Source organism: Heteronotia binoei, chromosome 7 (genome assembly GCF_032191835.1).
Source record: "Heteronotia binoei isolate CCM8104 ecotype False Entrance Well chromosome 7, APGP_CSIRO_Hbin_v1, whole genome shotgun sequence".
In the NCBI taxonomy this organism is placed as follows: Eukaryota; Metazoa; Chordata; class Lepidosauria; order Squamata; family Gekkonidae; genus Heteronotia; species Heteronotia binoei.
Window position 1 is genome coordinate 18,078,739 of NC_083229.1, and position 17,049 is coordinate 18,095,787.

The 17,049-nt window shown below is 46.2% G+C and overlaps 1 protein-coding gene across 1 annotated transcript in view; it reads left to right on the plus strand.

Moving 5' to 3' along the window:
* The window catches only part of DNAAF11 (dynein axonemal assembly factor 11), a 75,235-nt gene that overhangs the window by 45,111 nt on the left and 13,075 nt on the right, over nt 1-17,049 (plus strand). Inside the window, exon 11 of the mRNA XM_060243109.1 lies at nt 7,323-7,408. Coding sequence (XP_060099092.1) covers nt 7,323-7,408 — 86 coding nt within the window. The remainder of the gene's footprint in view (nt 1-7,322; nt 7,409-17,049) is intronic.

Genomic DNA, 17,049 nt, shown 5'->3' on the forward strand with positions numbered 1-17,049 from the left:
TCTATAATTCTTCTTCTATTCTTTATCTGTTGTTTTGGGAGGGGCCATGGCTCAGCGGTAGAGCATCTGCTTTGCACACAGAAAGCCCCAGCTTTAATCTGGGAGCTAGTTTGGTATATTTATTTATTTACGTTATGGTTATATCCCGCCCATTCTGTGCAGACTTAAGGTGGCTAACTACATAAAATGCACAATAAACTGTAAGCAGTATTAAAACAGTAAAACAATAAAGCAAAATTGCCATGGCGCTACTTCATCTATTCAGGTGGATCATATAATATTTTCCTTTCTCAACGTGTGCAGATCCTAGGCAGTTAGTACTGAAGTGCGATAGATCCAGATGTGGCAGCCCTCTCCCATTAGATGTTATATGCCATCCGAAACAGTTCAGTCTTGCAGGCCCTGCGAAACTGCGATAAGTCCTGCAGGGCCCTGATGGCTTCTGGGAGGGTGTTCCAGAGTATTGGGGCTGCAACCGAAAAGGCTCTTGTTCTGGTGAAATTAAGCCTAGCCTCTTTTAGCCCAGGGACAGCCAAAAGATTCTGAGGATCAAAGTGCTCTCTGGGGAACATGTATACGGGTTAAGAGCGTAGACTTCAGTCTAGGAGAACCGGGTTTGATTCCCCACTCCTTCACATGCTGCTGCTCGGTGACCTTGAGTCAATCACAGCTCTCTCAGAGTTGTTCTCTCAAGAGCAATTCTCTCAGAACTCTCTCAGGCCCACCTACCTCACAGGGGGTCTGTTGTGGGGAGAGGAAGGGAAGGAAATTGTAAGCCTCTATGTGAACGGTGGGGTGTAAGTCCAATGCCCTCCTCCTCACTTTAGTTAAAAGGACCAGGTGGAAGGTGATGTGAAACTTCTGTCTTAGACCCGATGAGCATCTGAATAGGCAATACTGACCTGGATGGACCAAAGGTCTGATTCAGTATAAGGCGGCTTTGTTGTATTCATACCTTTTGCCGTATATCGCCGATTGCTGACAATTGCCCGAAAAGTCATCCCAGTGCTCCCATTCCATGCAATCTAGTCAGAGTTATCTGCATGGCTTTTTTTTGTAACAGGAACTCCTTTGCATATTAGTCCACATACCCCTGATGTAGCCAGTCTTTCTAGGACTTACAGTAGGCCCTGTACTAAGAGCCCTGTAAGCTCTTGGAGGATTGGCTACAGGAGGGGTGTGTAGCCTAATATGCAAAGGAGCTCCTGCTACAAAAAAGCCCTGGTTATCTGTTGGCACTAAGAGTCCTTTTGGGGAAGGGACTGCGGCTCAATGGAAGAAGATGATGATGATGGTATTGGATTTATATCCTGCCCTATACTCTGAATCTCAGAGCGGTCACAATCTCTTTTACCTTCCCCCCCCCCCCACACACACGCACACACACAACAGACACCCTGTGAGGCAGGTGGGGCTGAGAGCTCTTCCAGCAGCTGCCCTTTCAAGGACAACTCCTATGAGAGCTATGGCTGACCCAAGGCATCTGCTTGGCATACAAAAGGTCCTAGGTTCAATCCCTGGCATCTCCAGTTAAAAGGAATGAATAGTAGGCAATGTCGAAAGGCCTCTGCCTGAGACTCTGGAGAGCCACCGCCCATTTAAGTAGACAATACTGACCTCAGTGGACCACTGGTCTGATTCAGGATAAGGTAGCTTCATGTGTCTGCATTGCTTTCTTACTGCCATTTGGCTCTTCTCCATCCTTTCGTTCTCTCTGTGCGCTGATAGTTGCTGTCATCGCTCCTGCGAGACCATCAGAAACACACAGGATCTGATATGGGCTCATTGTACGGATCAGAGGCCTACAGATCTGCGGTGGCCCGCTGGGGTCCAGAAGTGCTGTGTTGGATGGATATAGCACAGGTCCTGGTGGGCCCCATTCTCGAGCCTTTAGGGCTCAATATGAGCCTTTCATTGGATCAGAGCTTTCCTTTCGTCTTTTCAGAGGTTCCCCCACACCATTTAAAAATAACTTGGCTATTTCTTGTTCTCTTTGTGACCCGGTCATTGCAAAGGTCCTGGAGAGAATAAACGGCTGCCTCTGCAGCAGCAACCTTCGCCATTGGTGTTCAGTCAGAAACGAGGCCACAGGCGAAATCAGGAAGAAACAGCCATTTATTTAACGTGTACACGGACCCCAGATCAGACTCATGTCAATGAATCTGGGGGCCCCGATTTCAGGAAGGTCTACAGTTTTATAGTCACAGACAATCATTTCCAGTAAACTATCGCACAATTACAGGAAAGGACCATCCCCATATCCCATACATCATTACAAGCGTCATATTACTAAAGGAACATGGAGGAGACAGGGAGGGTTTTTCCATACATGGCATTGATGTTGCTAACACTCTTGCAGCAGTTTCCTTCATGAAAAACACATTTGCACCTTTGACTTGCTCCCGAGACATTTTCCAAGGTACATTTGCTCAATGCTTATTTTAGTGCTTATTCCAGCAATTTTCTAGTTCCTCTTTTAGGCAGCTGCGGCACAGCCGGTGGGTGAAGGATTAACTTCCTCTTTCGCTGCCCTATGCTTCTACAAGCTGGACACACTAACTTCCCTTTCCTTACTCTGGCAATCTAGAAGGATTATTTCACAGAGGCATCTAGCAAGCACTTTTAAAATCTCTTAGTTTGACCCTTTTGTTTTCTTGCCCTTGTGCCTAATTGATGGCTTTCAATTTACCTTATTTAATATATTTTTATTTCAGCCCTGCTTCACCTCAAGTAAATGAAAGCATTTGACGTTTCCCCTCTCACTTCCGAAAACTAATCTTCTTCCTTCTCCTGCAGTAATAATAATAATAATAATAATAATAATAAAATTTTATTTATATCCCACCCTCCCCCGCCAAAGCCGGCTCAGGGCGGCTAACAACATTTGTAAGAACACAATACAATAGATAGTAAAACTTTAAATTAACATTATTTAAAAACCAGTTAATACTTAATTAAACTTAACTTAGTCTGACAGTACCATGGTGTTTCTGACGCTATTTCTGTCAGTTTACATAATAACAGGGTCCCTAGACAGGACCATATTGGTGGTTTTCTTTATTAAACACCATGAATCAGCAGTCTGTGAACACCAGCTTGAAGAGGGTGGTCTTGCAGGCCCTGCGGAACTGATCAAGGTTCCGCAGGGCCCGCAAGGTTCCACAGGGTTCCGCAAGGTTCCGCAGGGCTCGCACCTCCAATAAGGGCAGCTGAAAGGTTTCAGCTGAAGAAAACAGAGCCTTTTTTCATGTAACCAATCCAAAGCAAGCTTAAGAGTGGCGGGGGGTGGGGGTGGGGGTCACAAACCCACTTTACTGTCTCAAGCCAGCGCTTGTTCTTTCAAAAATCTGCTTTGCAGGTTTTTGTGCTGGGTTCATAAATGATTCAACACATCTCCCAAGCTGTGGCTGGACATGTTCTGGTTCAACCCTTGCTTTGCCAAGGTTTTTTTCAGCACACATCAAATTACGATCTTAAAAACGTTCGACCCTGTTCTTGGGCTGAGTTCAGTACATGTAGATCCACTGGAAGAGTCAAGCTGCTTGACGTTGGCATGAATGTTGTTGTAAGAACAGGGGACTCGGGAACCTATTGTGAGCCTGGAGCACTTCGGGGAAATACTCTCGCAACACGTTGCCCTTCTTATGTCCTGCTACCAGACGCTCAGCTGATGGCCAAGGAAAACAGAACTGAAATAAGATTGTTTATAAAGACGTTTTACTCAAGATTGGCAGACTAATTGCATTTATCAAAGATTTCAGGTTTTCACGGCTGGTAACATCATTAGGGTTTATAGAATCTTTCGGGATCAAGTGCCGTGTTCTACTGGAGAAAGTTTCCCTTCCAGACGTTTCGTTCTCAGCTGTGGAGAACATCCTCAGTGGCGTTGCAGCCGGGGCAGGCGCTCTGACCTTCTTGCCCCCCACTCAATGCACAGCAGCCAAGAAGGTCAGAGCGCCTGCTCCGGCTGCAATGCCACTGAGGATGTTCTCCGCAGCTGAGAACGAAACGTCTGGAAGGAAAACTTTCTCCAGTAGAACACGGCACTTGAGCCCGAAAGATTCTACAAACCCTAATAATTGCATTTAATGAATGAAACATTTAGAAATGCATGGTAGCTGAATTCAGTAAACAAACTACGTATATTAAAATGTGATTTCCATTTACAATCTAAAATGTTATTTTATAGCAGTGTGTGCCAATACTGTTTACTCCTGGGAATATCCTGTACTGCAAAATACTGCTCAGCTCGAAGTACAGGTTCAGATAGCTTTAATAGAAGTCTTTTCCTGTGGGCACGATCCAGACAACTGAAGCACTTTCAAAGAGGGCAGACTTAACGATGTACCTGCTTCTCCCACTGAACACAACGAGGGGCTCAATGTTGGTTGGATTGAGCTCATGGCTTGCTGAATGCTGGAGGAAATTCAGAACGAATTGTTATTTTTTGAGTGTTAGTGTGTGGAGGGTTGTGACAGGGAGATACCTAATATATGAAGAAGTGAACAGCAAAGCACAAAAGCTAATTTTATTAGTCTTTAAGGTGCTGCTGGGCTCTTGCTCTTTTCTGCTGCTTTGGTGGTGTTCAGTTGCACAGTCGAGTCTGACTCTTTGCGACCCCATGGACCAAGTCACGCCAGGCCCTCCTGTCTTCCACCATCCTCCGAAGTCTGCTCAAATTCGTGTTTGTTACATCAGTAACGCTGCCCAGCCATCTCATCTTTTGCCGTCCCCTTCTTCTTTGGCCTTTTGTCTTTCCCAGCATCAGGGTCTTCTCCAGGGAGTGCTCCCTTCTCATTTGGTGGCCAAAGTATTTGAGCTTCAGCTTCAGCATCTGACCTTCCAGGGAACAATCTGGGTTGATTTCCCTCAGGACTGACTGATTTGATCTTCTTGCAGTCCAAGGGACTCTCAAGAGTCTTCTCCAGTGAGGACTCCCTTCTCATTTGGTGGCCAAAGTATTTGAGCTTCAGCATCTGACCTTCCAGGGAACAGTCTGGGTTGACTTCCCTTAGGACTGACTGATTGGATCTTCTTGCAGTCCAAGGGACTCTCAAGATTCTTCTCCAGCACCACAGCTCAAAAGCATCTATTCTTCTGCGCTCGGCCTTCCTTATGGTCCAGCTCTCACAGCCATACATTACTACTGGGAATACCATCGCTTTGACTATATGGACTTTTGTTGGCAGGGTGATGTCTTAACATTTTATTATACTGCCCAGGTTCGCCGTAGCTGTCCTTCCAAGGAGCAAACGTCTTTTAATTTCATGGCTACCGTCACCATCTGCCGTGATCTTGGATCCTAACACAGCTATTTATTTTATTTTTATTTACCCATTTATTTGGCTACCCATCTTGTACTGTTTAGTCCAGGAGTGTCAAACTCATTTGTTATGAGGGCCGGATCTGACATAAATGAAACCTTGTCAGGCCAGGCCACGTGTGTCATAAAATGTAATGCCAGGTAGTAGAGATATAAACTTTACAAACACAATTAAAGATTTTAAAATAAAACACGCTTAAAACATTAGCACTCATTGGTCTTAAAGGTGTATTCCTTGTATCTTTCCCATGGGATCCTTGGAAATGGGCAAAGGAAGCTCTGGCTCTTTCCTTCCTGCCCCAGGGGGCAAGGATGGGGAGGAGCCTCAGCCAATAGAAGGAAGAGAGGCTTGGCGCAGTAGTTCTGTGTGACTGAGAGCCTGGCAAAGGAAGCTATCCCTCCTCCCCAAGGAAGGAGTCTCAGCCAATGGAGAAAATGGAGGCTTTGCTCTGTAGCTCCTGTGTGATTGAGCGAGCCTGGCAAAGCAAGTTGTGATGGAGAAGAAAGCAAGAAAGAGGGGAAAGGAAGCAGATGGCAGCCAGTTGTTCGGGGGCCGGATAGGAGCCCTTTGTGGGCCTGATTTGACCTCCGGGTCCATGATTGACACCCCTGGTTTAGTCGGACTGCGAGGTGACATGATACAGGTTTACAAGATTATGCATGGGATGGAGAAAGTAGAGAAAGAAGTACTTTTCTCCCTTTCTCACAATACAAGAACTCGTGGGCACTCAATGAAATTGCTGAGCAGTCGGTTTAGAACGGATAAAAGGAGGTACTTCTTCACCCAAAGGGTGATTAACAGGTGGAATTCACTGCCACAAGAGGTGGTGGCGGCTACAAGCATAGCCAGCTTCAAGAGGGGGTTAGATAAAAATATGGAGCAGAGGTCCATCAGTGGCTGTTAGCCACAGTGTGTGTGTGTGTGTGTGTGTGTGTGTATATATATATATATATATATATATATATATATATATATATATATATATATATATATATATATATATATATATATATATATATATATATATATATATATATATATATATATATATAATTTTTTGACCACTGTGTGACACAGTGTTGGACTGGATGGGCCATTGGCCTGACACAACATGGCTTCTCTTATGTTCTTATGACAACCCCCTTTCCCGCCAGCCATTCCACCTGGTTGTGGAGTATCATGGGTCCCCACCATGGCACCCTTGGGGGCCACAGCACCCACTGATACCTTTTCTGGTGCCTGCTGAGTGTTCTTAGGAAGCGGGAGGGGCCAAGTGTGGCTCATGCTAAGCAAGGCTTGTGCCCTCACACTTTGGCCATGAAGAAGTACACAGTGACTCAGTGAAAGCCAGTTTGGTGTAGTGTTTAAGTGTGCCGACTCTTATCTGGGAGAACCGGTTTTGATTCCCCACTCGTCCACTTGCAGCTACTGGAATGGCCTTGGGTCAGCCATAGCTCTGGCAGAGGTTGTCCTTGAAAGCGCAGCTGCTGCAAGAGCTCTCTCAGCCCCATCCACCTCACATGGTGTCTGTTGTGGGGGAAGAAAATAAAGGAGATTGTAAACCACTCTGAGTCTCTGATTCAGAGAGAAGAGCGGGGTATAAGTCTGCAGTCTTCTTCAGTTATAAGGAGTGACGGGCTCACATTCTAGCTGTACCTGAAGTAGTGAGCAGTGACCCACAAAAGCTCATCCCCTGCCATTAATTTGGCAGCCTTTCAGGTGCTACTGGACTCTTGTGCTTTTCTATCTGAAGAAGTGAGCAGTCACTCGCGAAAGCTTGCCCCCTGCCACAAATCGTTCTAGTGTTTAAGGCGCTACTTGGACACTTGCTCTTTTCTGCTGCTACAGACAAACACGGCTACTCATCTTGACGTTTGGCAGTGTAAGGATTTTAACCAGGGTTTCGGAGTCCTGCTCTAACTAATACACCCCGCTGCTGGCTGTCTTATAGAAGATGCCTCATAATAATGAAACCGACATTTGTTTTTTCCCTCCCAGGCTAAAGAAACAATTGTGGCTACCCCAAAACTATCCACTTCAAAGGAGCGGTCTAATGTCAGTCAGTCACAAGCCAATCTTAAAAGGTAACTTAGGAGATTTTTTCCCCCCTCCCCTTTACGTTGTTTTATACGGGATGGAAAAGGTTTATTCACCTGCCAGTATATTGGTGCACAACAAATAGATAACTGTAGGGAGTAAAAAGACAGAAAGAAAGGTATTGATTTGTATGAAGCGAAGCTATGCAGGAGAAGGCTGTCAACTTAATGGCCTGTCTGGTGGTGCATATAGACTTCTCTGCTTCAATGGCAGAGCCAAGAAAGCTCTTACAGCCTTAGGAAAGTTGTGTTCCATTGAGTGTCACTGAGCCCCTCTCAGTGTTATGGATTAAAACTCAAGTCCTTCCTCAGAACCAGGCTCTGCAAAAATTCTCAGCTCTGCTCGACCACCTGAGCAACTTTGGTGGGTTGGGAGTTCCTCTCATCTTGCCTAGCCCAGGTTTTGCCAGACCCGTCTTCCTTCTACATTTTCTAATATGTGTTACTATAGGCGTGGCCAAAGTTGCTTAATGTAAGTGACACATAGACTAAACCCCAGATGTTTGAGAGCCGCAAGATATGAACAGAAAAAAAAAATGAATTCCCTATCCTTTCCCTATGCTGGTGTTATGAGGACTGTTATTCTCAGCTTTTTTTTTTTTAAGTCTCCTTCTAGCATGGCCAGGTTGTAAAATGCATAAATATGTTTTTTGACTTCCTGTGCAAAGAAAGTATCAAGTTTTTTAACAGAAGAGAAAAAGAAGAAGAGATTGGATTTATACCCCACCCTTCACTACCCGAAGGAGTCTCAGAGCGGCTTACAATCTCCTTTCCGTTCCCCTCCCTAGAACAGACACCCTGTGAGGTGAGTGGGGCTGAGAGAGTTCTCCCATGACTGCTGTTGAGCAGAACAGCTCTGCGAGAACTTGTGGCTGATCCAAGGTCACATCAGCAGGTGCATGTGGAGGAGGAGTGGGGAATCAAGCCTGGTTCTCCCAGATTAGAGTCTCGCACTTAACCACTACCCCAAACTGGCTCTCAGTAATAAAGACGTGTGTGTGATATTTGTTCATGTCTTATGGCTCTTATACATCTGATGTTTATTTTATGTGGCTCTTATGTCAAGCAAGTTTGGCCACCCCTGACTTAGGAGAATGCGTGCAGGCCACTGATCTGCTAACTGTTTAGATCAGTGGTCCCCAATCTTTTTGGCACCAGGGACCAGTTTTGTGGAAGACAATTTTTCCACGAACTGGGGTGGAGAACGATGGTTTCAGGATGATACAACGGTGCACTTTATTTCTATTAGTTTGGTGTAGTGGTTAAGTGGGCAGACTCTTATCAGGGAGAACCAGGTTTGATTCCCCTCTCCTCCACTTGCAGCTGCTGGAATGGCCTTGGGTTAGCCATAGCTCTGACAGAACTGTCCTTGAAAGGCAGCTTCTGGGAGAAGTCTCTCAGCCCCACCCACCTCACAGGGTGTCTGTTTTGGGGGAGGAAGATAAAGGAACTTGTGAGCAGCTCTGAAACTCTGAGATTCAGAGTGGAGGGCAGGATATAAATCCAATGTATTATTATTATTATTATTATTATTATTATTATTATTATTATTATTATTATTATTGAAATATACATTGAAATATTATTACATTGTGAAATATTATTACATATACATTGAAATTGAAATATTATTATTATTGAATTATACATTGAAATAATGAATAATGAAACAATGAAATAATTGTACAACTCATGGCCTGGTTGCTAACAGGCCCTGGTTTAGATGAGCCGGTCATTGCCAAGCCAAACAGTTCTTGAGCGTTCTCCGTTTATCATGCAGAAAAGGGGGAGTAGAAAAGTGTTAAGAAATCAGAATATTAGAGCAGACTTTTCTTTGGACGCCCACGTTATTGCATAGGTGATTCTCAGTTTGAGCAGACCGCGATGAATGTCGGCTCTGGGGTGCATTGCTGAGCTAGTTTGGTGTAGTGGTTAAGTGTGCGGACTCTTATCTGGGAGAACCGGGTTTGATTCCCCACTCCTCCACTTGCAGCTGCTGGAATGGCCTTGGGTCAGCCATAGCTCTGGCAGAGGTTGTCCTTGAAAGGGCAGCTGCTGTGAGAGCCCTCTCCAGCCCCACCCACCTCACAGGGTGTCTGTTGTGGGGGAGGAAGGGAAAGGAGATTGTGAGCCGCTCTGAGACTCTTCGGAGTGGAGGGCGGGATATAAATCCAGTATCTTCATCTACCTCACAGGGTGTCTGTTGTGGGGGAGGAAGGGAAAGGAGATTGTGAGCCGCTCTGAGACTCTTCGGAGTGGAGGGCGGGATATAAATCCAATATCTTCATCTACCCCTCAGGGTGTCTGTTGGGGGGGAGAGGTAAAGGAGATTGTGAGCTGCTCTGAGACTCTTCGGAGTGGAGGGCAGGATATAAATCCAATATCTTCATCTACCTCAAAGGGTGTCTGTTGTGGGGGAGGAAGGTAAAGGAGATTGTGAGCCGCTTTGAGACTCTTCGGGGTGAAGGGCGGGATATAAATCCAATATCTTCTTCTTCTTCTTCTTCTAAACTGGACATCTCCTTTTTCTCTTGCTAGCAGAGCACTTTCCAAACCTGGCACGACTTTTTCCTGGTTCACACAGGTGCTGAGCATTAGCTTTTCTCCTATAAATCTTGTGCATGGCAAATGGCTAAGAATCTGAGCTAGGAGGGTGCCTTGTTCCTGTGGCACTAAACTTTTGAACCCCAGAGCCAGGAGGCAACATCTTGGGAAGGCCTTGACGTCTGTGCCTTGTTGTTGGCTGTCCAGAGCAGGGGTGTCAAAACATGTGGCCAGAGGGCTCCTATCAGGCTTGCTAGCAACTCACTGTCATCTGCTTCCTTCTCTCTATCTTGCTTCCTTCTGTATCACAGCTTGCTTTGTCAGGCTTGCTCAGTTGCACAAGAGCTACAGAGCAAAGCCCCTTTTTTCCTCCATTGGCTGACCAGCACATGAAGTAACACGAGAGCCAGTTTGGTGTAGTGGTCAAGTGCGTGGTTTGATTCTCTAGTCATTCACATGCACCTGCTGATGTGACCTTGGGTCAGCCACAAGTTCTCTCAAAACTGTTCTGCTCAAGAGCAGTTATGAAAGAGCTCTCTCAGCTCCACCTACCTGACAGGGTGTCTGTTGTGGGGAGGGGAAAGGAAAGGAGATTGTAAGCCACTTTGAGACTCTTTCAGGTAGTGAAGGGTGGGGTATAAATCCAATCTCTTCTTACGTACAAAAGCTTGCAATGCCCAGTCATTTCGTGTTTTCCTCTGGGTCTTAGGCTCAAAGCATTGACCATGAGATTTCTGTAATGAATGTCAATAAATCAAAAGTATGTTTGCAACTTACACACACCTGAACAACACGTGAACAGCATACTCAAGATTGCTACAGCACAGACATTGTCTCCAGATTTTGATGCAATAATTCCGAGGAAAAGGTGTCAATTATCAGAAACTGTTAAACGAAATATTCCAAGAGTGCTAATTTTTTAAGCATGTTTTGTTTTTAAGGTTTTTTTAAAAAAAAATCTTTGTGTGTGTTTGTGTCCTCTATAAAATTTGCATCTAGAATATAAGAACATAAGAGAAGCCATGTTAGATCAGGCCAATGGCCCATCCAGTCCAACATTCTGTGTCACACAGCGGCCAAATATATATATATATATATATATATATATATATATATATATATATATATATATATATATATATATATATATATATACACACACACACACACACACACTGTGGCTAATAGCCACTGATGGACCTCTGCTCCATATTTTTATCTAACCCCTTCTTGAAGGTGGCTATGCTTGTGGATGCCACCACCTCCTGTGGCAGTGAATTCCACATGTTAATCACCCTTTGGGTGAAGAAGTACTTCCTTTTATCCGTTTTAACCTGTCTGCTCAGCAATTTCATCGAATGCCCACGAGTTCTTGTATTGTGAGAAAGGGAGAAAAGTACTTCTTTCTCTGCTTTCTCCATCTCATGCATTATCTTGTAAACTTCTATCACGTCACCCCTCAGTCGACGTTTCTCCAAGCTAAAGAGCCCTAAGCGTTTCAACCTTTCTTCATAGGGAAGGTGTTCCAGCCCTTTAATCATTTTAGTTGCCCTTTTCTGAACTTTCTCCAATGCTATAATATCCTTTTTGAGGTGCGGCGACCAGAACTGCACACAGTACTCCAAATGAGACCGCACCATCGATTTATACAGAGGCATTATGATACTGGCTGATTTGTTTTCAATTCCCTTCCTAATAATTCCCAGCATGGCGTTGGCCTTTTTTATTGCAAACGCACACTGTCTTGACATTTTCAGTGAATTATCTACCATGACCCCAAGATCTCTCTCTTGGTCTGTCTCTGCCATCTCTGCTCCCTGGCATTGCATTTTTTGACACACATGGCCTGGCCCGACAAGGTCTCATTTATGTCAGTTCCAGCCGTCATAACAAATGAGTTTGACACCCCTGGTCCAGAGGAACTGGGTGGTCACTGTGTGAGATCAGATGCTGAGCTAGAAGAACCACTGGTCTGATCCAGGAGGGCTCTTATAAACACATGAAGCTGCCTTATACTGAATCAGACCCTTGGTCCATCAAAGTCAGTATTGTCTACTCAGATTGGCAGCGGCTCTCCAGGGTCTCAAGCTGAAGTTTTTCATGCCTATTTTCCTGGACGCTTTTTTGTTGGAGATGCCGGGGATTGAACCTGGGACCGTCTGCTTACCAAGCAGATGCTCTGCCACTGAGCCACCGTTCCTCCCCAATTACATTCTAATCAGGGGAAGGCTTTGGCCTCTCTGCTCTGTTGTTGGCCCTTCAGGGGAACCGTTTGGCCACTGTGTGAGGCAGGATGCTGGACTAGGACTCCTCTTACGTTATTATGAAATCCTTGGCCTCTGTGCCCTGCTGTTGGTCATCCAAAGGAACCGGTTGGGCACTGTGTGAGACAGGATGCTGGACTAGATGGACAGTTGGTGTTTTGCAGCAGGGCTGATTTCTGGCAATATGGCACAGGGTCGTTGGAAGGGCCAGTCCCTGTTTGAGCATCGGGACCTTCAAGTCCCACTGACCTCTACATTTCCATGATTCTGTCCTCCATGCTGCCTTTCTCTCTTTTTATGCCCCCCCTTTTTTTATTAGTGTAACTCATTTGAGGAAGGGCTGCTCCTGAAAATGTCATAGAAGCCATTGAAATGTTTGTTTGTTTCCCCTGGTAATTGCGAGTCAGTGCCAAGAGGAACATCAGAGACTTTTTCTTTTGAAACTTTTAATTAATCATGTTTATGACATATGCTGAGCTTGGGGAACAAGGTGACCGAGACAATGTCAGGAGTGATTGGGAACTCCCCCCCCCCCCCAAATGAATTATATCTGCCACAAAATGATGCTTATTACTGCATGTTCTTTCTGATCGGGCTCTAAAAGTCATGCACATATCCTTAGGCTTGTGACTCAAGGGATGTTCTTCAGGCTTCTGCTTTATTATACGAGCCAAGGGGTTCTTCGACACTTCCTGCTCCATATCTGCGCCTTCAATGAAACTTCAGTTTGGGGCACTACATTATAAGAAGGATATAGACAAGCTGGAAGGGGTCCAGAGGCGGGTGATGAAGATGGTGAGGGGTCTGGAGACCAAGTCCTATGAAGAAAGGTTGAGGGAGCTGGGCACGTTTGGCCTGGAGAGGAGGCAGCTGAGAGGTGATACAATCACCATCTTCAAGTATTTGACAGGCTGCCATATAGAGAACGGTGCAGAACTGTTTTCTGTGGCCCCAGAAGGTCGGATCAGAACCATTGGGTTGAAATTAAATCAGAACAGTTTCCGGCTCCACATTAGGAAGAACTTCCTGACAGAGTGGTTTCCCAGTGGAACAGGCTTCCTTGGTAGGTGGTGGTCTCTACTTCCTCGGAGGTTTTTAAACAGAGGCTAGATGGCCATCTCAGCAATGCGAATCCCTGTGAATTTAAGGGGAAGTGTTTGTAAATTTTCTGCATTGTGCAGGCGGTTGGACTAGATGACCCTGGTGGTCCCTTCCAACTCTGTGATTCTATGATTCATGCGTTGTCCACTTTGTGACAAAGTGTTGGACTGGACAGGCCATTGGGTTGATCCAGCATGGCTTCTCTTATGTTCTTATGTCCCAGACACAAACACACATGAAGCTGTCTTATGCTTATAATCAGATCCTTCATCCATTGAGGTCGCTCTTGTCTATTCAGGGTCTCAGGCAGCCTTTCATATCATATGTGACCAGATCCTTTCAACTAGACATGCCAGGGATCCATTTGGGACCTTCTGAATGCCAGCCACATGTTCTATCACTGGTTCAGTGGTACAGCATCTGCTTGGTAAGCAGAAGGTCCCAGGTTCAATCCCTGGCATCTCTAGCTATAAAAGGGTCCAGGCAAATAGGCGTGAAAAAGCTCAGCTTGAGACCCTGGAAAGCCACTGCCAGTCTGAGTAGACAATACTGACTTTGATGGACCGAGGGTCTGATTCAGTATAAGGCAGCTTTGTATGTTCACCTCCCATCTGCATGGTAGTAACATACAAAATGACTTACAAAGTTACTTGGACACATTAGTGGGGAATGTGGTCTATCCTACTGTGTATCGTTCACTCTTAGTTGGAATTCCTCTTATGTTCTTATGAGCATTGCTAATTCATGAAGGATAAGTCTATCAATGGCTACTAGCCATGGTGACTGAGGGGAGCTTCCTCATTCAGACACTAAATCCAAGAACCAGGAGGCATCATCAGGGGAGGGCCTTGGCTTCTATGCCCTGTTGGTGGCCCTCCAGAGGAACTGGTTGGCCACTGTGTGAGACAGGATGCTGGGCTAGATGGACTACTGCTCTGATCCAACAGGAGTCTTCTGATGTTCTTATGAAGGCCTCGGCCTCTATGCCCTGTTGTTGGCCCTCCAGAGGAACTGGTTGGCCACTGTGTGAGACAGGATGATAGGCTAGATGGACCACTGGTCTGATCCAGCAGGGCTCTTCTGATGTTCTTATGAAGGCCTCAGTCTCTATGCCCTGTTGCTGGCTCTTCAGAGGAACTGGTTGGCCACTGCGTGAGGCAGGATGCTGGACTAGATGGACCATTGGTCTCATCCAGCAGCATTCTTCTGATGTTCTAATGAAGGCCTCAGTTTCCATGCCCTGTTGTTGGCCCTTCAGCGGAACTCTTTGGCCACAGTATGAGATGGGATGCTGGACTGGATGGACCACTGGTCTGATCCAACAGGGATCTTCTTAGTAGTATAGTATTCTATAGCAGTATTCTAGCAGTGAATGCCCCCCTGACTTAACAGCCTGGAACTAGAGTCTGTAGTGAAAGCTTAAAGCTAGATAGGATGTGACTGGGATCCCTGCTTAGGCATTCACACAGCCCAGATAGATCATATATTAGTAAATATCCTCTCATGTTTTGCAAAAGGGAGATGTCTCTTTATCCTCCGGAGGTTATTGTCTCATTTCAGCTTTGTTTGAAGCTTTATCCATTCACTGCTTTGTGAAAAGGAGGGTGTGTGAGGTCTGAAAATGAACCAGATTTCCTTGTGTGGTCCGCTTGGTTATAGCCTTTTTATGTTGCCATGATCGGTGCAGTTTAATGGCAATGATCTCTCAACCTAAGGGCAAATGAAAGTGGCTTTTAAAGCGCTGAGTGTTATTAACAGCACTGCATAAATGTTGAAAATCTTAGCAGAACATGGGACATGGTGTCATAAGGAGCAATGCATTAAAAAAAAATAGCACAGCTGAAGGAAGAGGCTGCAGCTGGTGCAGATCTCTGCACTTCCCAAGTTGAAGAGGTGTTAGTCAATGGAAACACATCAGAGCAGAGCTCCCAGGGCTGCACTGGCATCTTATATCATTGCAAGGCTACAGCAACGCTGCTGAGTGCACAAAACACATGCCTTAAATCTTGATGGCCAGGGCTTTTTTTTTGTAGCAGGAACTCCTTTGCATATTAGGCCACACACTCCTGATGCAGCCAATCCTCCAAGAGCTTACAGCAGGCCCTATACTAAGAACCCTGGAAGCTCTTGGAGGATGGGCTACATCAGAGGGTGTAGCCTAATACGCAAAGGCGTTCCTGTTACAAAAAAAGCCCTGGTTTCAGTCCTGCTTCTCTCAAGTCCAAGGATCCTTGGTTGCAAAGTCAGCGCTGTTAGGAGGATTCAGCACCAGGCTGAATGGCTCAGTAGACGGCAGCATCTTCATATGAGTTAGCAGAGCAGTGTGATGCGATAGCTAAAGAAGGCAAATGCACTTTTGGGTTGCATCGACAGAAGTCTAATGTCCAGGACATGTGAAGTGATGGTATTGCTTTACTCTGCTCTGATTAGGCCTCACCTAGAGTGTGTTCAGTTTTGGGCACCACAATTTCACAAGGTTATAGACAAGCTGGAACGTGTCCAGAGGAGGGCAACGAAGATGGTGAGGGGTCTGGAGACCAAGTCCTATGAGAAATGGGTGAAGGAACTGGGCATGTTTAGCATGGAGAAGAGACAAATGAGAGATGATAGGATCACCATCTTAACAGTATTTGAAGGGCTGTCATATAGATGATGGTGCGGACTTGTTTTCTGTTGCCCCAGAAGGTCGGACCAGAACCAACGGGTTGAAATAAAATCAAGAGTCTTTGGCTAAACACTAGGGATAACTTCCTGACAGGGCCGGCTCGCCCACTAGGCAACTTAGGCCTAGGGCGGCGGGAGGGGGAGCTCTGAATTGGGCTCCCCCTCTCCCGGTGCCCATGAAAAATGCCTAGTTTGCCTGCCTCTCTCCCCCTGCTGCTCCCGCTGCCGCTGGCCCTCTTCCCTTGCACTCTGCCTGCCCACCCCGCTCCCCAGCGCGATCAGAGGAGCACGCTGAGGCTGGGTCCTACCGGCTTCAATGCAGCCAGCATCTGATCCTTCTTTGAAGAGCACGCTGGAGGAGGCCTTGCTCCCTCTCACTTCCCCGCCTTTCACTCCGAGTGGCTTACCATCTCCTTCCCATCCCCCTCCCCACAACAGGCACCCTTTGAGGTAGGTGGGGCTGAGACAGCTCTGAGAGAACTACTCTTGAGAGAAGAGAGGACTGTGACTGACCTAGAGTTGCCAAGTCCCCTGTGCGCGTGTGGCGCACTGACATCACTCACAGTTGATGCAATCACGCCGGCGATGATAGAAGATATTGTATTTATATCCCGCCCTTCACTCCGAAGAGTCTCAGAGCGGCTCACAATCTCCTTTCCCTTCCTCCCCCACAACAGACTCCCTGTGAGGTGGGTGGGGCTGGAGAGGGCTCTCACAGCAGCTGCCCTTTCAAGGACAACCTCTGCCAAAGCTATGGCTGACCCAAGGCCATGCTAGCAGGTGCAAGTGGAGGAGTGGGGAATCAAACCCGGTTCTCCCAGATAAGAGTCCGCGCACTTATCCACTACACCAAACTGACTACCATAGAGTTTCCTTCCCAAATTGCTAGAGTGTCTGGGGGAACCATAGAGTTTTCCCAGAAGCTCCTATAGTGACCAGAGTGCAGCATTGCTGACAAAATGACGTCACTTGCGAGTGACATCATTGCGCCAGCGATGTCGAGAGGGGATCCAAAGTGGGAAAAAACCGCCCTGCCCGGGAGCTTGGCATCCCTTG